This window comes from Zootoca vivipara, chromosome 4 (genome assembly GCF_965207765.1).
Source record: "Zootoca vivipara chromosome 4, rZooViv2.hap1.1, whole genome shotgun sequence".
NCBI classification, from domain to species: domain Eukaryota; kingdom Metazoa; phylum Chordata; class Lepidosauria; order Squamata; family Lacertidae; genus Zootoca; species Zootoca vivipara.
Window position 1 is genome coordinate 26,338,632 of NC_142587.1, and position 19,644 is coordinate 26,358,275.

The following is a 19,644-nucleotide window of genomic DNA, read 5'->3' on the forward strand; positions in this document are numbered from 1 at the left end:
TCGATTTCTGCCCATATCTTAGAATGAGAAGAGTGTAGCTTATGCAGGACAAAGTAATACATTACAATGGGAAGATTTTGGATGGTGTTTCCAGTATACACTGCCTGAATTAAACCGAGCAAAAGACATTGCTAAAAATACCCTTCTGTCTCTTTGACAATTTTTTAAAACAGATGTCACCAGCTGACTTATGACAGGTTTATTTTCTTGCTTCCTACCGGTATTTATTGCACCTTTAAGTTCTTGGTTGCTGGAAGCTTCTATTGCCTGAATATTTTATTATTATTATGTAGCTTGACCCAGGTTAGAAAACCAAACACTGTTCAGAACTATACATTTCTACAGAAACAAATCACATTTTGATAGTGGTAATTACAGCCATCTTCTCTCTGATGTTAAGAGACAGAGAGAAATAAAAATTCCAACGTTCTGTGCTTGCGGGAACCTGCAGTGTTCTTTTTATTGCCATGTAGAAGTCAATTAAAATGAATCCTCCTGGAAAAGCTCCCAAATCTCCAGTAATTATCGCTGTCTAGACAGCGTACTATGCTTTGAAGAGGCTCCCGACACAATATATTTGTGTGTAAGGAACAGGCCACTGTATATTTAGTGATTCTTAAGATTCCGACTCTCCCCCTCCCCTCCTTTGGTTGTATGGAGCAAGCAATAGAAAGGTTTTGATCCTTAGGAGCCTGACATTAGCGACAATAAAGGGTACAAAAATACACATAGTAGTATCTTCTAATACAACAGATGATAAATGAATGTGTAGGTATCTGAGCTAACCAATGGAATTTCATTCAGTAAATGAATAATGGGTTGAATCCAAAGGTGCCCTTCTGCGTGTGGAGGGGGGGTTCCTCTCACAGCACAGCTATTTTACAGCTCATGCAATAGCCTTGCATAAATCCACAGATGTTCTCCTGCAGTTGAAAGCACAAGTACTGCTGTGGAGCATACCTATTATAGCACTGTGTGATCTCTTTCGTAAGGGTTTGCTGAATGCCACTAGCAAGCTGTTTTCCTTCCACTCATGCGTCTTTGGATTGAATTCAATCGCTCTGCCTATTTGCCATCTCTTACTTTTTTCCCTTCACACACTATAGCAGGTGCTGACCAGAATCCAGAGATTTGCTTTCCACAAGCTGATCAAGGTAATATACCTTGTGAAACCAGCTCACACAATGTGCATTCAGAGAACACCTTCCCCATGTGGAAGCCTGTTTCACGAAGCCACTTGTACGCATAGCTTGTGCAAGGCCTTGCACATAGAGCAGGGGTTCCCAAATGTCCCCCCTCCCCATGGACCACTTGAAATTGCTGAGGGCCACTTGACGATTTCTCTGCCTGTTGTAGCAATTGCAGTGTGTTGTACTAGATGCTGTATGATATTTAATCGCATTGTTATTGCTTCTTTTATTCTGTATTACAATTTGAGTTCCATAGAATATAAGACATAAAAGCAATAAAATACAATTAAAAAGAAAGATGTCTATTTAACGCAATGGATATGGGATCTCCCATTTTCATCCATAGACACGTGCTGGACCAACTGAATGAAACACATGGACCACTGGTAGTATACAGACCAGTTTGGGAACTCCGTCCTGATGCAGAGTGTTTCACAAGGATTTGTTCTGCTTGTGGTCCTATCTGTATCCTGGCCCCAGTTGCTTCAATGTCAGTAGCAAGTATGGCAACTGTAAGATCTTTTGCACACTTGAGAACATTTTTTTTTTAATGCGATATGCCAAATCAAGTACTTCTTAACTGGGTTTTTTTTAATGGAAAGTAGCGCCGTATGTATGTGAAGTAGGCCTTTCCTTATCTATATGGAGTTTGCAATGTATAACATTTCTTGCATTAGAAAAGTACATTGTATAAAAGCTCTCTTGTCTGAAATACATTAAAGCAACAATCAAAATTAAAATGCTGCAAAGAAAAGAAAAGTAATGGCTAACCAAAACGTCATGTAGTTGATGATAGTCCAGCATATCAGATTGTTGGCTCCTCGTATGAAATCTTTGATGCGCTATTAAGCTAACTACTGGAGATGCAGTGACAAGAGAAAAAGTATCAATGTGGTGTCCACATTGCTCGATGGGACTTTGTCATGCGGTCCATTGTCACACATAGGATTTGGCTTTCAGAATGGGTTGGGAAGTCGTGGGAAAATGCACTTTTCCAGTGTTGACTCGCCTGACACTGGGAACACTACTCTCAATATTTTTCTCGGGGTATACGGTGTATGAAAAGGCCCTGACTAGTATTCTTAAGCAGAATATTTTGAGGTATCTATTAGAAAGGAATGCTGGCAATGTTTTGGACTCCCAAATTCTGTCTAGCCAAACAGTGTGCAGATTTCAGTGGGTTCCGTTTCATCCATGAGCTTCCTTTACCTCCACCTGGGAAAACAGACAAGTTCAAGAGTCCCCTTGCACTCCTCTTGAAACTCAGTCCCTCTTGCATAGGCCAGTAATAAGAACACTGCAGCTCAGACAAATAAATTACAGCAATATAACAAGTTTCTTAATCCCCCCCTTTTTAAAAACATACTTTATCATTTACACAAAGTGTGGCGGCTGGATTTTAGCTTAAGATACAACCCGAATGTGTGTCCTCTCAGTCTTCAATTCCGAGTGGAAGGCACGACTACAGCAATACTGCTTGTATGTACCGTACGTGGGTTTGAAAGCACAGCAAGAGACATCATCTCCTGGGCTGAATATCAAAGAGCCTGCGGAGTCTTTGGAAATAATAATTACAGTTCTTATTATGGCAGTGGATATTAGGAAAGTTTTCCTTCGCTCTTTCTTTCTTTCTTTCTTTCTTTCTTTCTTTCTTTCTTTCTTTCTTTCTTTCTTTCTTTCTTTCTTTCTTTTGTGCTATGGAATTTCCTGTGAAAGGTCCTTCGAGTCCAAAAAGCGTGGAGCTCAAGCCCTCAGAAGCTCTCCACAAAGCTCCCAGGGAAGAGGCCTGACCTGCCGTTCCTCTGCAAGGTCCCTTTGTACCAGCCGTCCTCCCTTTTCTTGTGGACAAACACGATGTCGCCTTCTTTCAGTTCAATCTCGGCTTCGCTTTGTGGGGGATAGGGGACCACAACACGATACCTTTAAGAGACAGAAGGGTAGACCTTATTACAGATGGTGGTTCATATGCTCTACTTCTACTCTCTGGAAGTGTTAGAGATTTACATCTGGAACCAGCAACCACATAGGTTGGTTGGGAATGATGTTGTGGAAAGTTCCCACGCCAGAAACTCTTACACAATGGATATATTTATGTCAGTTCTATCAATAAGCTGTCAAAAGTTACTAGGCTGCAGAATGCTTCACCAGCCTCTGGGGTGGTAGCAGAAAAGGGACGGGGAAGCACGTCCCTCCTTCAGCAGCCTGCTGCATTTTACTTATTTAGCATTTACATTTATTATTGCCCCATAACATAGTTATCTGGATACAGCTGAGAGACCATCTTCTCTCTAGCAGCCTGCTTGGTTTCTTGCTCACAGGCCTGCATAGAATTCCTGGTCATCTGTAGCTGCCAGGCAAGTACGCAGGCTGATTTATTGAAAGAGTGAGTATCTCTCTACCTTGCTTTTCAGCTATATATTCAGTTATATTTTAAAAGTCATTGACTTCTTTTGTTTATTATACTTGTATTTCGCTGTTCCTTTAGCAGAGTGGCTGCCAGCATCTGATCATGGATCAGAGGCATAACACTTCACTAACAGTGTAACATCATCGGTTAAGCATAGGATGGGTCACTATAACACTGTTGAGCATCATATTGTATCTGAAATGCCTAGAGAAAAGCTGTGTATTTTGACATGATTGCACAACTGTGTAGAATACAGCGCTCATGAGCCAGGATGTGAGGAGGCCGTTGTCTTGTATTTGTTGCAAGCAGCCTTGTTTCTGTTCTGCTGCAGTTCACTTTCTGCTGAAAATGTTTTTTTGTCATGCTGTCTGCTGTGGTGAAATTATGTAATTTGTGCAATTTATGACACAAATGACATTGTCATTAAATTATTCCACCCCATTCATTTAATTATGAAGGAAACTATGCAAATGGGGAACACACACACAAAATTTGCGGATAACAACAGTGAATACCAGTTGTATTCGCTGGATTATTTCTGCTCTGGACGTGGGAGGAATAAGCAAACATTGGCAATTGCTGCTTCTGTTTCCATTTTTGACAGAATTATCCAACATCCCTGCTCATGAGCGATCCAAAATAAGCTGGTCATCTTTCCCTCTCACCAGTAAATCAGGCTGTCACTTCCTCTGAGTGTGCCAAGGCAAGTAATAGGGTTTGAAATGTGGACTACTGGCTAGCTATGGAGAAAGTCTATCATACTGCCATGGGCAGACCTGCTACACTTTGCACAGCATTGCCAATCTCAACCATTATGCAAATGAATGCTCACATTATTTTAGACATGCTGCTTCAGTGCTGACTAATAACATTATTCAATTAGAGTAATTTTAGCTAAAATGATCCCAGGTTTCAAATCTTGCAACTGTGTATGGATGTGCATAATGGAATACGCAAAATAGGGTAGAGTTTATTGGACCCCATCTTCCTGGTGAATGGAAAAGCAACGTTTTATTTTACTTTGAGCTGTTCAAATTTAGGTGCATCGTAGTGGCAGAAGCACTCCGCATTTGCTCAAACTGTCCAATTGCAATTCAAAGCAGATGTGGAAAACCAGAGCTCATAACACAATAAATTGGTGTCTCCCCCACCCCAATTTACAAATGGCAAAACTCTAAAGGGCTACATAGTATCTAAAGGAATACTATGTGTACATAGGGGTTTGCTATCTGCCAAAAAGTTTTCATGTATTTGAATTTTTTGCAAAATATTACATGAATGGTGGCTCTTGGGTCTCCTGCTCCATTGATCAGCCAGACCAGGCAGATTCAGCGTTATAAGGACCAGGAATATTAAGCACATAACAGCACTTCCTAGGCATTTCCTGACAGCTCTCGCAGTGATGAAACTGGATTATCTCAGTTGTGCTGATTACAGCGGTTATATGTTTAGGCAAATAGCACTTGAAGGAAGCAGGTGTTGAGAAAACAGAATGGGAATGAATGCAGGCTAGAATGTGCTACAAGGAAGGAAAATCCGAGCCATTCCCTCCCCCCTTCATTATCTGATTAGTTTCATACACAATACCTTACAAAACGCACAGCCGACTCTGAATTCCACTCCGAGCTGCAAACAATCAGTGTGGTTAATTCCTCTACCTTTTATTGCAATTAAAATTTAGCCCATTAATAGGTAGGAATGACAACAAGCAATGACCCCCCAAGGCTTGGGAAGCCCCACAAAATGCACTGCTGTAATTGACAATTGTTTTCCTTCTTGCAATGAGTGTTAGGTAGCTTCTTGCAATGGCTATGTCAGGCATAGGCAAACTCTGCCCTCCAGCTGTTTTGGGACTACAATTCCCATCATCACTGACCACTGGGCCTGTTAGCTAGGGATGATGGGAGTTGTAGTCCCAAAACATCTGGAGGGCCGAGTTTGCCTAGGCTAGGTGGGGGGGGCACTCAGATGGAGGGGTATAAAATGTGGGGCTCAGGGTACAAAACAAGTAAAAAAAATTAGCATCAGTTTGGAGGGGATTCCAATTTTGGGGGTTCGCATTTAATAAAGCTGCGCCTGCTGTGTGTTATTAGAGTTGCCTAACTCTCCCGTATTTTATATATTTGTGGGTGTGAAGCAACAAGTGCTGCATAAAATATGAATCTGTTCATCTGATCCCACCCGTGCACTTTACTTCATCTATAGAATTGAACAAATTATGTATACAGTAAAATACAAACAAGCAAACATGTTGAGTGTGGAGATGAAAAAATCACTGTGTTGCCAGGTATGAAATGCAGCTTCACACATGTATTTTATTGTTAAAATTGTACTACTGAGCACTTGGGTGACTTGATGAGCACAAATGGATGTGGAATGAACTTCTAGACAAGTGTTTAATGTAGCTGCTCAAATGATCCAGGGCTAGGCATTATCCTTCCGAGTTTGCAAAGGTAGGAATGGTAATTAATAATCCTCATGTATAGGCATAAAGAACCATATGATCAGTTAAGGGGTGCAGATAAACCAGTGATATGGAAGTTAATCCATAAATCAATTAGAAAACCTTGCCTGCTGAGTATAATTAAGCTTCTTTCAATTAGAGGTTATTCTCGGATTTAAGAATCAAAATGCCTGAAAATCAGGATCTGAATTCTCAGCTACTGCAAAGTGCAATTAGTGCTATCTGTAATGTTTTAAGAGGCCCATCTGTACAACTCCATTTGCAGCTTATTGTGCAAACAATGAGAACACAGGCTGGCCTTCTGGCTCTGTGCATTTTCCATTCCACAGCTTCACAATCCTGCCCTTGCTTAACTTCCATTCTTGGGGCTAAGAAAGTAGCAGCATTTTTATCATGCCTGGTTAGAAGGGGAAAAAATGCAAATTAATAGTAAGGCTAAATTTTCTGGGTTTTGGTGGAAATACAACGGTTGGCGTCATGGAGCAGGCTTCAATGCTTTCAAGTCTGGGAATGTTCCTATTGACTTGTTCTAACAGTAGCCAAATAAAGCAGTCTTGCTACTAAATGTGCTAGCCCTCGTGCCCAGACATTCTGATGTGAATTATGACACACAGAGAGAACCAATTTTTTTGTAATATGGAAACAATTCTTATTTCCCACATATGCTTGGTTATTCAGAAGTCTGCTATAGGGTGGTTTTTTCCCCATGATCTCTGAGGTTAAAAACTGAGTCTTTGCACTTAATAATGTGCATGCTTTAAAAAAAAAAATGCTAATAGCAGCCCTGGGAGTGGGGAGTGGCTGATTGGAATAACAGCAGGCAGGGAGTTAATAAAGTTATTGAATTTATTGATTGCTTCCTGTAATAGAATGTCCCAATGTGGTGTACAAGTATAAAATACAGTGATGGAATAAAAATATACTAACATTAAATATTCACTTGCTGACTGTGGCTGCACCCAACCCATCCCTCACCAAAGTCAGCCCTCCTCCTGATCACACCAAAACCAACCTTCCCCTCTCTCCTTAGATGTTCTGAAACCTCTAGAGTTTGCCTGGGCTGCCAACATGCTTGCTTAGGATGCTCAGTTGTCTGGTATGCCCACTCACAAACTTGCTGGCTGGGGTGGCCTGCCTGCCTGCCTTTCCATCTCCATCCTCTCTGGCCTCCAATGCTGCTGCAAGAGTCTAGCAGCTCTGACAGCCCAGTTTGCTGTCATGCTGCAGTTTGAAACGCCGCCTGTCAGCAGCCATGTGAACTGCAGCATGATGACATTATTCCATTTTTGTTCTATATATGAGAACATAATCAAAGTGGGGGGAGAAATCCAGTCATTGGTGCTGCTCAAATGTGCTGGAAAACAAAAAAATACCTTTGCCTGGCCCCAAAGCAATGATGAAGCTGGTGCCAGGTAGACCTCAACGGGGAGAGCATTCCATTAGGGGTTTTTAAGCAGAGGCTGGATGGCCAACTCAGGGATGCTGTTGCAGCAGGTGTCCTGTGTTGGAAGCTGGTTTGGACTAGATCACCTTTAAGGTCTCTGCCAACTCCATGAAAGACTTAGCTGATCTTCCCAGTTAATAGGAACCTTGCAATGAAATGAAAATGTTTCTGTACAAAATACTCTGCATAGGATGGCAGCTAACCCAAAATACAAGTAAATACGCTTAATTGGGTGACATACCTTTCTCGAGACAATGGCTTGGGTTCTGGACGGATGGCTGCCATTGAAGGCGGAAGCTGCCTTATGGGAGAAGGAAGAGGAAAATTCAAATCCAAAGAGCCTGTCTTTCTGTGCAGAGGCTCCATCTCCATTGCTCCTTGCATTTCACTTTCAATCGGGCATGAGCCTGCCCTCCCATGGCTAGAGAGAGAGGATAGTTCAGGTCCCACAGCACCCTGCAGCATCCCTTCCATCACTGCCAAAGGGTCGTGCGTTGGGGACATAGACGGAGGAGAGCGGGATTTCTTTTTTGCTGATGCTCCTGCTAGAAGTTTCAGCAGCCCACTTTTCTTTTCTTTCTGCATAGAAATCAAACAGAACATTGCAAGTGAGATGTTTCAATTACAGGTTTTTAGATGAATGCCAACCATTTTGTACGCACAGGGAAGTGAGTGTTGTTTACAACTTATCTTTACTAAGAGAAGTTTTGTGTTGTAAAAAGGTGAGGCACAGTGGAAGTTATATGGAACTTCTATTGTGACAACATGACCAACTCATCTAGTAAGGGAAAAGTCAGCCTCTAAACAGCTGGAATTTGAAAAGGCAGTGCTATTTGATTCTACTCCTGGAGGAAACAGGGCAGTGTTTTGTCATTTCACACTGGCAAATAAATTCTCGAGGACCTCAGTATGACAATAAATTGCTTCCTTCCTTTTGGCTGATTGGATTAAATCCCAGTGTTGGAGACCTTTGTGTTATCAGGACAAGACATCAACATGGGCTGCGCACATGGCTTACATTTAAAGCACGTGATTTTCACCAAAGAGTTCTGGGAACTGAGGTTTGCTACAGGTGCCAGACTTGATGCTCTCTGAGGAATGGCCTGCAGTTCCCAGGATTCTTTGGAGGAAGTCATGTTCTTTAATGTATGGTGTGCACATAGCCATGTTCTTGTAAGGCATAATGCTCTCTTGTCAGATTCTCTAAGCTGCAGCTAGGCTGAATTTTACATAGATGTTTATTTCATGTCTTCTTGCCCTTCCTCCAAGAGTTCAGGTTGTGCATATTCTTCTTCCACTCCCCTCTGTTTTATCCTCAAATCAACCATGAGAGGTCCTTCAGGTGTATCCATGCCCTTAGGTAAGATGTCAGGGTCATGAGGAAAAGCTCTGCCCTATCCCATGTGTTGCTGCTGCTGTCCCAAACCCATCTTGAGAAAATGGCATTGCCCATGCACCCCCACTTTATAAATGCCATCAGAACATTTGCAGTAAAAAAAGGCATTGCAGCATTGCAGAAGTTGTGAAGATGTTGAAAGAGATTTTTTAAACAGAAAGATGATGCAGATCAATTTAGTGTGATAAGGCTTCCAGCCTTTTAAGAATACACCCCTACGGATAGCTTTCATCCCACGCATGGTTTTCAAGCAGGCACAAGGACGTGTTTTCAAAAGAGTTCGCGCAACCATGTAATCAATTTTTACATTAATTAGGAAGCCTGTGTGAAACTGCCACCATTTTTAAAGGCTGGGTGTGATTTATTCAACACTGAAGACATTCTGAGGTGTGCCAGGCTAACTTGAAATTTCTTGAGGAACAAATGAAACTTTAAGAGACAGTCAAGGAAACAGGAAAAGAAAGAATGTGTTTTAAGCAAGCAGGAGAAGGTTATCCCTTCTACAACCCTGCTTCAATAAATAAGGTTTTCTAGCTAACTTGTATGAAATGAACACTGGGTTAGAATATTGACTAGTACTCCCAAGTTCTCACATTTTCTTTATGGAAGAAAACAGCCGCTGGGATTTAAACACCCACACGCACAGAAAGGACATTTTTTTGCTAATGTGCTGAATATTCTGGAAATCTAATGAAATATTCAATGACGAAATGAAGCTTGCAGCTTGATAATACTTTTATTTTACACTTACATTAGCTCAACTTCCTGGCTTTTACCAGAGGCAGATTTTCTTTTTAAAAAACAAAACAGATAAACCCACGCAGCTTTACATTCTTTAATCTCCTTAAGTGACAGAAACTTGATATGTGTAATTCTAAAGAAAAAAAGAAACACCTGAGATTTAGATTTTTGTAGGTGGTCTTCTTCTTTTTTTATAAAAAAAACTCGCTTTGCTAATGAATAGCAGCAAGTATTTTCTCCCCCTCAAGCTCCTCACATAACCAACTCTCACAAATTCACAAAGCATCAGGCTACACTCTTATTGGGTAGTCAGCACCAAAATTCCCTTTAACTATCAGCCTCAACTATATTATAGTGAGCGTGAAGTGTGTCTGGCTTTGCTGAAAAAAATAAATGCAACAAGGTTTTCTGAGCTACTCCAGAGAGATTTAAAAGTAAGCTAACTGCTCGAAGATCACCGAAAAGCCAGACAATTTGTCACTAGTGCCACCATTTTTCAAACCAGTATATAACAGAAATATTTGTTTGAGCTATTCTTTCCGTTGCACAACAAAAGCGGGCTCTGTCCACTCGAGAGGGCGCTTCAGCCAATCCTGGCTCTCAGATGAAAATGCACATCTTTTCAAACCCATTTGTCACATTGCTTTTCAGTGTAATGTGTGAATGTAATCAGGAGCAAACAGAGAACTGTGAGGCTCTACCGCAATTTCTACTTACAGTTTTCGAATTAATGCCTCTTGCCAGATCTGCTAGCTGTCTTCTTCATTGAGAAGGGATGAGCACAAGGCAAGATCTGCCTCTCCAGATTTGTCTTTTCTCATTGAGCTCTGATTCATTTGGGAAACTGAGGCCTTCTCCAGCCCAGTCCCTGTTTCTTGATAGGAATACAACATGACTACCTTTGAATGTGACTTGGGAACTATAATACAGTAAACCCAGAACACAGCTGCTAAACGGGTGACTGGGAGTGGCTGCCAGGACCACATAACATTGGCCCTAAAAGATCTACATTGGCTCCCAGTATATTTCTGAGCACAATTCAAAGTGTTGGTGTTGACCTTTAAAGCATTTGGCCCTGTGTACCTGAAGGAGCGTATCTGCACCCATTGTTCAGCCCAGGCACTGAATTCCAGCTCCAAGGGCCTTCTGGCAGTTCCCTCACTGTGAAAAGTGAAATTACAGGGAACCAGACAGAAGGCATTTTCAGTAGTCGCCCTGCAGGATGCCCTCCCGGCAGATGTCAAAGAGCTATATAATTTTTTGTAGACATCTGAAGGCAACTCTTGTTTCAGGAAGTTTTCAATGTTTGATGCTGTATTTGAATTGGAAGCCGCCTAGAGTGCTGAGGCAATCCGATCAGATGGGCAGGGTATAAGAAATAAATTATTATCATTATAGTGATAATACTATGGGGCTCTCATTTTGATATCAAGGTGCTGAGTGGTGTGACAAATGACCCGGGGCTTAAATGCTTGGTGGTATCTCTCCCAGTCTGCACAGGCCCTATGATCTGCAGAAGGAGACTCATTACATGGTGGCTTGGGACAGGGTCTTCTTTGTGGTAGTTACAGAGTTGTTATGAGGATAAAATGGAAAGTGGGGAACCATGTAGGCCACCTTGAGTCTCCTGGAGGAAAAGTGAGCTATAAATGTAATAATAAATTAAAAAGAGGAAAATGATGTTTGCCTTACAGCAAAGCCAACAGGCTTGATAAAATAATTAATACATGTTGTACATAAATTTCAGGGATCAGCACTCCTTGGTCTAACGCAGGAAGCTAGTCTGTGATCTATGTTCATCACTAATCTAGACCACATTTCTGCACTGATGATGATGGTGATGTTGATGCACTATCTACTGGTAAGTATCCAGTTCTTTGATTAGAAATTTAAACACATTTTGGAGAATATTTGGCTAAGTTGTAAAATGAAGTTGCATTCACCTTTGAAAAAGCTAACGTGATCGTTGCATATATACATCTGTTTTGATACATGTGCTAGGAAGCAGCAGCAATAGAGCACATCTTTTGGCTCGTGTGTACAACGGCCACAATGTAAGGTTAATTTAAGTTCACTGAAATCAATAGGCTTAGTCTCTAGTTACTGTTTTTGCAGTGATATCCCATCTTTCCTGCAAGGGACTTGAAGTGGCATACATGGTCACAACGACCCTGTGAGGGTTAGGCTAAGAGACAGTGACTTGCCAAACCAATGACTAAGTGGGGATTTGAACCCTGGTCTTCCCACTTCTAATGCAACACTCAATAACCACTGTACCAGACCAGCTCACACTGATTTAAGCTTGTCCACACAGGTAAAGGGAGGTAAAGGGACCCCTGACCATTAGATCCAGTCGTGACCGACTCTGGGGTTGCGCGCTCATCTCGCATTATTGGCCGAGGGAGCCGGCGTATAGCTTCCAGGTCATGTGGCCAGCGAACCAGAGCAGCACACGGAAATGCCGTTTACCTTCCTGCTGTAGCAGTACCTGTTTATCTACTTGCACTTTGACGTGCTTTCGAACTGCTAGGTTGGCAGGAGCAGGGACCAAGCAATGGGAGCTCACCCCATCGCAGGGATTCGAACCGCCAACCTTCTGATCGGCAAGCCCTAGGATCTATGGTTTAACCCACAGCGCCACCTGCGTCCCTGTCCACACAGACTGTGGCCCAAATGTTCATGCAGTGAAAGAGATGTGTATACGTAATTGTTACACATAAATGATCTATATTCAGATCATTCTGTGTAACAATTTTTCTGACCTAGAAGTGCCTTCTACGTAGGTATTGTGTAACATGCCAATTGGCCTTAAATAACAGCAAACTCAACCCCCAAATATTTTTGCTTCACATTTTTTTAAGCTTCGGTTTTTGAATGTGCTGGACTACTTTGGGTGGAAACTGGGAAAATTTCAGTGTGATCACTTAGGAGGAACCTTCTGAACATTTACTTTCTGAGAGTTGCTTGGCAGTTGATTCAAAGTGGCGTGTGGATTTCACTGCTGAACAACATAAATGTTTAAGAGAAGTCCTTTTTTGAACAATGCCATATTGCATTTCTAAAAGAGCTGAAACCAACAAAGGGGAGAAATCTGCTTTATTATAGAATCTGAAGCAAACTATGTTTTGACAGCTGGGGTTAATGCGTTTGGCTGGGTTAATTGCCAGCCTGAGAAATATTCATTAGCTGAGTGCCAGCTTTCTGCCCTTATGCAGAATTAGGAAAAGGTGGGGAAGATGCTAAATATGAGCTAGATACTATAAGATAAGTGCTTTATTATCAGATACCTCCATGACTGTGGAACAAAAGAGACAGCTCTATGCACAACTCAAATGGGAGCCTTGGTGTTAAGGTCAAGTGTTTCAAACTATATGGACTGTTATCCTGCCCATCTGGCTGAGTTTTCCCATGTTAAATCCAAGCAAAACCAGCCCATAGGAAATACCCTGAAGAAAACGATCAGGGAGGGAACCAGGAACTTTTACCCTAGGAAGTGCATTCCTCAGTGTGAGGAACACCAAAAAGAAAGCCTGGCTGTATGGCCTAACTGGAGGGAAAGGTGGGATGCAGAAAACAGCTTCCCACACAGAGCAGGGAAGTTCATACAGGGCAATTTGTTCCCTAAAGTTTGACCAGGGGCAGCCAAGATGATGCGTTCCACATATCGCAGACTACAAGTCCCATAATACCTGGTAATTGCCCTTGCTGCCTGAGGAAGGTGGGATTTGTAGTCTAGACAACCAGAGGGCACACTGTTATCTATCCCTGATTTAAGAGTGTTTAATGCTTCATACGGGTGGCGCTGTGGTGTAAAACACTGAGCCTCTTGGGCTTGCCGATCAGAAGGTCAGTGGTTCGAATCCCTGTGACGTGGTGAGCTCCCATTGTTCGGTCCCAGCTCCTGCTCACCTAGCAGTTCAAAAGCACGTCAAAGTGCAAATAGATAAATAGGTACCGCTACAGCGGGAAGGCAAATGGCGTTTCCGTGAGCTGCTCTGGTTTGCCAGAAGTGGCTTAGTCATGCTGGGAACATGACCGGAAGCTGTCTGTGGACAAATGCCTTGGCTTATAGAATGAGATGAGCGCCGCAACCCCAGAGGCGTCCACGACTGGACCTAACAGTCAGGAGTACCTTTACCTTTACCTAAGGCTTCATACAATGTTCACTCCCCCCCTTTTTAAAAAGATGTACTTTCAGGAAGCCTTAGCAGTCTTTTCAACAAAGGCTGACCCAGAAGAACATAATCAGATTTTTTTTGGGGGGACGGGGTATAGTGGGGTGCAATCAAACGTGACTTGATGTTGCTAACAGGTGTTCTTTTACTTATCAGATTTTCCCCAGAAACTGTAAATCTGGATTAAATGAGGAAATGAGGGACTCTGCTAAAAACTTGCATGCATGAGAAGCATTGGTCAACAACCCTCTGGCAGTATCCTTGGGAACCAAAGAGCAAATACAAGAAAGAGAGAGGATTTTCCAGACACCTGCCAGGCTTCTGACAGACCACATGGTCATTTCAGAGCCGAGATGGAGTGGGGAAGGCTGTGGATCATGTGTGCTGGAGACAACAGCCTATGTGTTCGGAAAGGAAATCGAACTTTACCAGTACGTAAGTTATACTTGAGCCTTTATCACTGCAATTCAAAACTTGGCAGCATTGCATTTCTATAGTTAGAACAAATTAGAAATGAGAAGAGCCAGTGAGTGCAGCTGCATACTGTTTTGTTATGCTTATTTTAAAACCTTCTGGATTTAAAATCCATATTGTGACTTCCTGCATGTACTAGTTCCAAAAAAAGGGAAGAATTTTAATCAATGTGCTATCCAGCTTGAAACAATTCAAGGTTGTGCATACTATGTACTCATTTTTGTTTTAACCCCTACCAATGTTTACTGGATGACAACTCAACTGTACAGTACTTGTAGTATGCTTACAACTCACAATTAATGTGCTTTTCTGTTTAAGATTCTGTACGGGAGATGGGAATTTGAACATACTCAAATCACGTTACATAAAAGAGTTGGCCATTGCCAAATATTTCAGAAATAGAAATTTCTCCCTCCCTAGCAGTTATGTAGAGATAAAGGCACTTCCCTTCTTTTTGAACAAGCTTAGACAAGAAATGGTTGAAATACAGATGTTAACACTTAAACTCATAGCTGCCAAGTATCCCGTATCCGCCGGGAAAACCCCTTTTTTCTTACCGTTTCCCGGCGGTCTCCCGTTTGGCGGAAAATCCCGGTATTTTCCCTTAAATCGGTATACTTGGCAGCTATGACTGTGGAGGAGAATGCAATTGTTACCCGGCCATTTTTCTGGTGCTGCTTTGCCCTTCTATGGGCACCAGAAAATGGCGCCGGCGGCGCCGGAAGTCGCTTTACGTGTTTCCGGTCATGCGCGGAAGCGACTTCCGGCGCCGCCATTTTCTGGTGCCCATAGAAGGGCAAAGTGCCACCGGAAGTTGCGTCACGCAACTTCCGGTCATGCGCGCGCTGCCGATCCCGGATCTTTACGACCCGGACTTGGCAGCTATGCTTAAACTGTGTCTTTAGGATGATTTGTTCTTCTAATGCACAGCCTATGGGTTACTCCATGATCACAGAAGTCTCTTGATTGAGTGAGCAATTCAGGTGACTTAAAAAGAAATGTTTTGTGATGAAAGAAATAGTTCAAAATAATTCACATTTTGCTTCGGCAGAAAGGTTCAAGAGAAGTGTCTAATAAAATTGTACGTTTCCAGTGATTTCATTCTAGCGAATGAAACAATGCAAAACTGGTTGAGCATACTACTGCTTCTTATGAAATAACTTTCTATAGACAACCCTGTTACAGTTTTGAGCATTGAGTAAGGAATACTCAGATAGCTGACAATATTCCATTTCATACTGGAATAGGACAGCTAAATTTAAATGTATGGCAGCAGGCACTGTTCATGATTTTTATGCTCTCTAGGGCTGCAGTTTATTTTCTGTATGATTTTTTTGAAGCCTTGTAAATAAGTCCAGAAAAAATGACTAGACCACAAGCTGGTTGGGACCCAGGTGGCACTGTGGGTTAAACCACAGAGCCTAGGGCTTGCTGATCAGAAGGTCGGCGGTTCGAATCCCTGTGACGGGGTGAGCTCCCGTTGCTTGGTCCCAGCTCCTGCCAACCTAGCAGTTCGAAAGCACATTAAAATGCAAGTAGATAAATAGGAACCGCTACAGCGGGAAGGTAAACGGCGTTTCCATGTGCTGCTCTGGTTTGCCAGAAGCGGCTTTGTCATGCTGGCCACATGACCTGGAAGCTATACGTTGGCTCCCTCGGCCAATAATGCGAGATGAGCGCGCAACCCCAGAGTCGGTCACCACTGGACCTAATGGTCAGGGGTCCCTTTACCTTTAAATAAGTCCAGAAAAATGACTAGACCACAAGCTGGTTGGCTTGTTTTTTTACCAGCTTGCAAATAAGCTAATATCCTGTGTTTCCATGCTTGCTTCAGCAAAGGGGAAACTTCCTCCTCCAGAGCCAGCGTAGAAATGAAGGATGCTTGAATTTTAGCAGTCCTGCCCCCACTCTCAGGCTGGAGAAGTGGAGCAGAACTGAGGGGACTGGCTTCTGTTCCTCTGCAGCCAGTGCAGAAACAAAGTGGGGTGTCAGAGGGGGAATGGAGAGACCCATCTATCCTCTATCACCCCACTCACTTGTCTGCATGGTTGCTCTATGGGTGAATCTGCATGTTTAAGTTTCTTTCCATTTCTCAGTTTCCCACATCAGTTTGTTACTTTTTTTTTAAAAAAAAAATCGCCATCAGAATTTTAGTGTTAGTTTCTCCAAATATAGACATCTTTATTTAACATACAGCATTCCCCCCCCTTAAAGTAATGCATTTCGGGATATTATCATCAACATATGTACTCTCTTGTTCACATTTCACCCTGGTAAAAATGCATGTTTGTATACTACTTCACAGCACAGTTGCATTACAAAATTCAGAGAAGTGTGCATTTTAAAGGGTAGCTGCTTTCTGGTTTACAGATTGTTTCAGGGAGTGCAAATTAAGTAAGTTCAAATGGAAGTACCTAAGTAAATGCAAACTGAACTGAATTCCCTCCCGGTCCCTACCTATGACTACCAGGCTAAAAGTTAAAGCTTTACATGGCTCAGGAACTCAATACCTTAAGGACCATCTCCTCCCATATGAACTGACCCAGACCCCATGCTTGTCATCCAAGGCTTTTATGTCCTGCCTCCCCAATAACTTTTATTTTATAGCTATACAGTCATACCTTGGGTTGCGAACGTGATCCGTGTGGGAGGCACGTCCACAACCCGTAGCGCCGCATCTGTGCACGCGTGTGATCGATTCGGTGCTTCTGCGCATGCACCGAAGCCCGGAAGTAACCCGTTCCGGTACTTCTGTGTTCAGCGCAGTACGCAACCCGCAGTGTTCACAACCTGAGGTATGACTGTACAAATTAATAAATATTGTATGGATGGTGAGATTTGAACTCCTTCCTGGGAAAAACAACAAATTCTCAAATTTTAAAACATGCTTGTCCTCTATACCTTGTTTTCCACACACTGGGTAAGAGTGGTTCAACATGCATTATTACTGGTATATTTCCCACTGGAGTAGGGAAATCTTCCCTCCAGCAACCTAACATGTAACTCACATTTCAGATCATTTTTAGCGGGTTACACAATATAGGCCCCTGTACTTCTCCTAGCCAGTAACAAGGAGGGTCACTACAGAAGTTAGGACCCAGGCCGAGAGACAGAAAAGCTTGCATCAGAAGAGTGACTGAGAGCCAGCCTCAGCCTCACATGGATCAATACATTTTTAAGCCCATATGGTAATTTGGCTCTACATTAAACTTTTTTGACAGATTTCACTGCTAACATAGAACAAATGATAGTTTCAGATACAGTGGTCCCTCGGCTTATGAACTTAATCCGTTCCAAATGCACATGCATAGGTCGAAAAGTTCGGAAGTCGAAACGCGGTTTCCCATAGGAAAAAAATATTCTGGAAAATTCATAAGTCGATAAAACCGCATGTAAAAATTCGTAAGTCGAAAAACCTCATTTAAAGCCGCCAACAGTTTCCGTTCGGATGTAGAAAAATTCGTAAGCGTGCAGCCATTTGTTCCGTTCGTAAGTCGAAACCTACGATGTCAAGTAATTCGTAAGTTGAGGGACCACTGTAGTTGGTTTTCAAATAGTTTGGGATACATTCCAGGCATCAAAAAGCAATAAAGATGCACTGTGGATGGTGATAAATTAACAAACTGTTCCCAGAAGCAACAACTTATCTATCATTTTAGGAGCCACTGTGTCGGATGTTTTCGAGAAGTTTAATCAAAATATCATCAGAAACCAAATGAGGAGGTTCTTCAGAATGATTAAGCGACTGAGGCCACATCAGTTCATTCATGTAAGTAGTTTTATATGAGATGGCAAAAAGTAGCCACATTATTTACAAGGGAAAGTGGCATAAGAGTAATCAACACATAAGAAATCATAGGCTATTTTGTAATTATCAGGCAATATTTAAGCTAGCTGGAAGAGGAAATTCTATCCAGAGACTTTTAACAAATAATACATGTTGGCTCAGATTGAGTTTATATGTCTTGGGCTGCAGTTCCATAGACATAGAGTACTAAACTCTACTAAAGCAAGCCTTTCCCAACTTGACACCTGCCAGATGTTTCAGGCTGTAATTTGGATGGATGGAGGGTTAGTCCATTAACATCTGGAGGGCAGCAGGTTTCTCACCCCATGAGCTAGATAAGAAGAGCATTACCTGAAATCAAAGATTTGACAGTAACAAGAGGGAGCAATGGGACATGAAGAAACTGGGGAGAATTTGGAGGAAACAATAGCAGAAAAGAATAAATATAGGGATGGCTTAGGAATGGATAAAAGCATGCAACAAGGGCATTTTAGAAAGGAAATTGCACCCATTGCCCTCCCACTGCAGCCTTCCCCAAACTGGTGGCATCCAGATGCTTTGGACTACAACTCCCATCATCCCTGATGGCTGGGGCTGATGGGAGTTGGAGTCCAACATTACCAGGAGGGTCATTCGCAACTCCTTTCTTCTGTCTTTGAGGGTATTCCTTTACTGGTTTACAAAACCCAACCAACCTCTAGTTTAGCCAGGCCCAGTTTCCCAGGTAGCAATGGTGCCGAGTCTCGGAATTGGGAGGGTCAGAAAGAAATTCAGGAAAGCTGAGTAGTGGGCAGGACAAGAGGCAAAAGTGGCTGGAGCAATGAATGTACATTTCACCAATGCTCACTCACTCACACATCCCTCTCTATCCTCCATCCAGGGAAGCAAGAGGCATTATCAGAGTTCAAGGACATATTCCACTGAGACAAACACATTCAAGGAGGGTGCAAAACAGGGCAATCAGGTTTTGTAGTAGAAGCTTGGAGAGTCACATTTTACCCCGGGCCTCTTCACTCCTGGTATATGGCAAATAATATTTACTTAGTGCAACCCCTACTAAAGGTTAAAACAAACAAACCACCGGATAGTGATAGTGAAGCCAAATCCTGTTCATAGGTATATGATCATGAGGTCATATAACTCGAATGAGTACATACTAAGTCCACGTGAGCAGTGAAACTTTAGCCAACTCGGAGACACTGTCCACTAAAAATGAGGCTAGGGCAGGCATCCCCAAACTTTGGCCCTCCAGATGTTTTGGACTACAATTCCCATCTTCCCTGACCACTGGTCCCGTTAGCTAGGGATCATGGGAGTTGTAGGCCAAAACATTCGGAGGGCCGCAGTTTGGGGATATCTGGGCTAGGGCTACATTATGGTCAAGATATTTTAAAAACGAGTGAAAAGAAGAAAGTTATTTTTTTTGTCAAAGGCAAAGTCTGAAGTTTCAAGTAGCATGTTGGTGTGTTAGGTACCTAGGGTGTACTCTGCTACAAGCAAGGTAAATCAAAACTTTCTTCTGTTATACGGCTTTTGGGGCTATCGTGCTATCACAGCCAGGGGCGT

General features: G+C 42.5%; 1 protein-coding gene across 2 annotated transcripts in view; it reads right to left on the minus strand.

The window, feature by feature from the left end:
• Positions 1-1,386: 1,386 nt before the first annotated feature.
• Positions 1,387-19,644, minus strand: part of SH3RF3 (SH3 domain containing ring finger 3) — a 211,195-nt gene continuing 192,937 nt past the window's right edge. For both annotated transcript variants that reach the window (XM_035114298.3, XM_060273399.2), the window contains 2 exons: positions 7,747-8,084; positions 1,387-3,110 (listed from right to left, as the gene is read on the minus strand). In XM_035114298.3, coding sequence (XP_034970189.3) covers positions 2,942-3,110; positions 7,747-8,084 — 507 coding nt within the window. In that variant the 3' untranslated portion in view covers positions 1,387-2,941. The remainder of the gene's footprint in view (positions 3,111-7,746; positions 8,085-19,644) is intronic.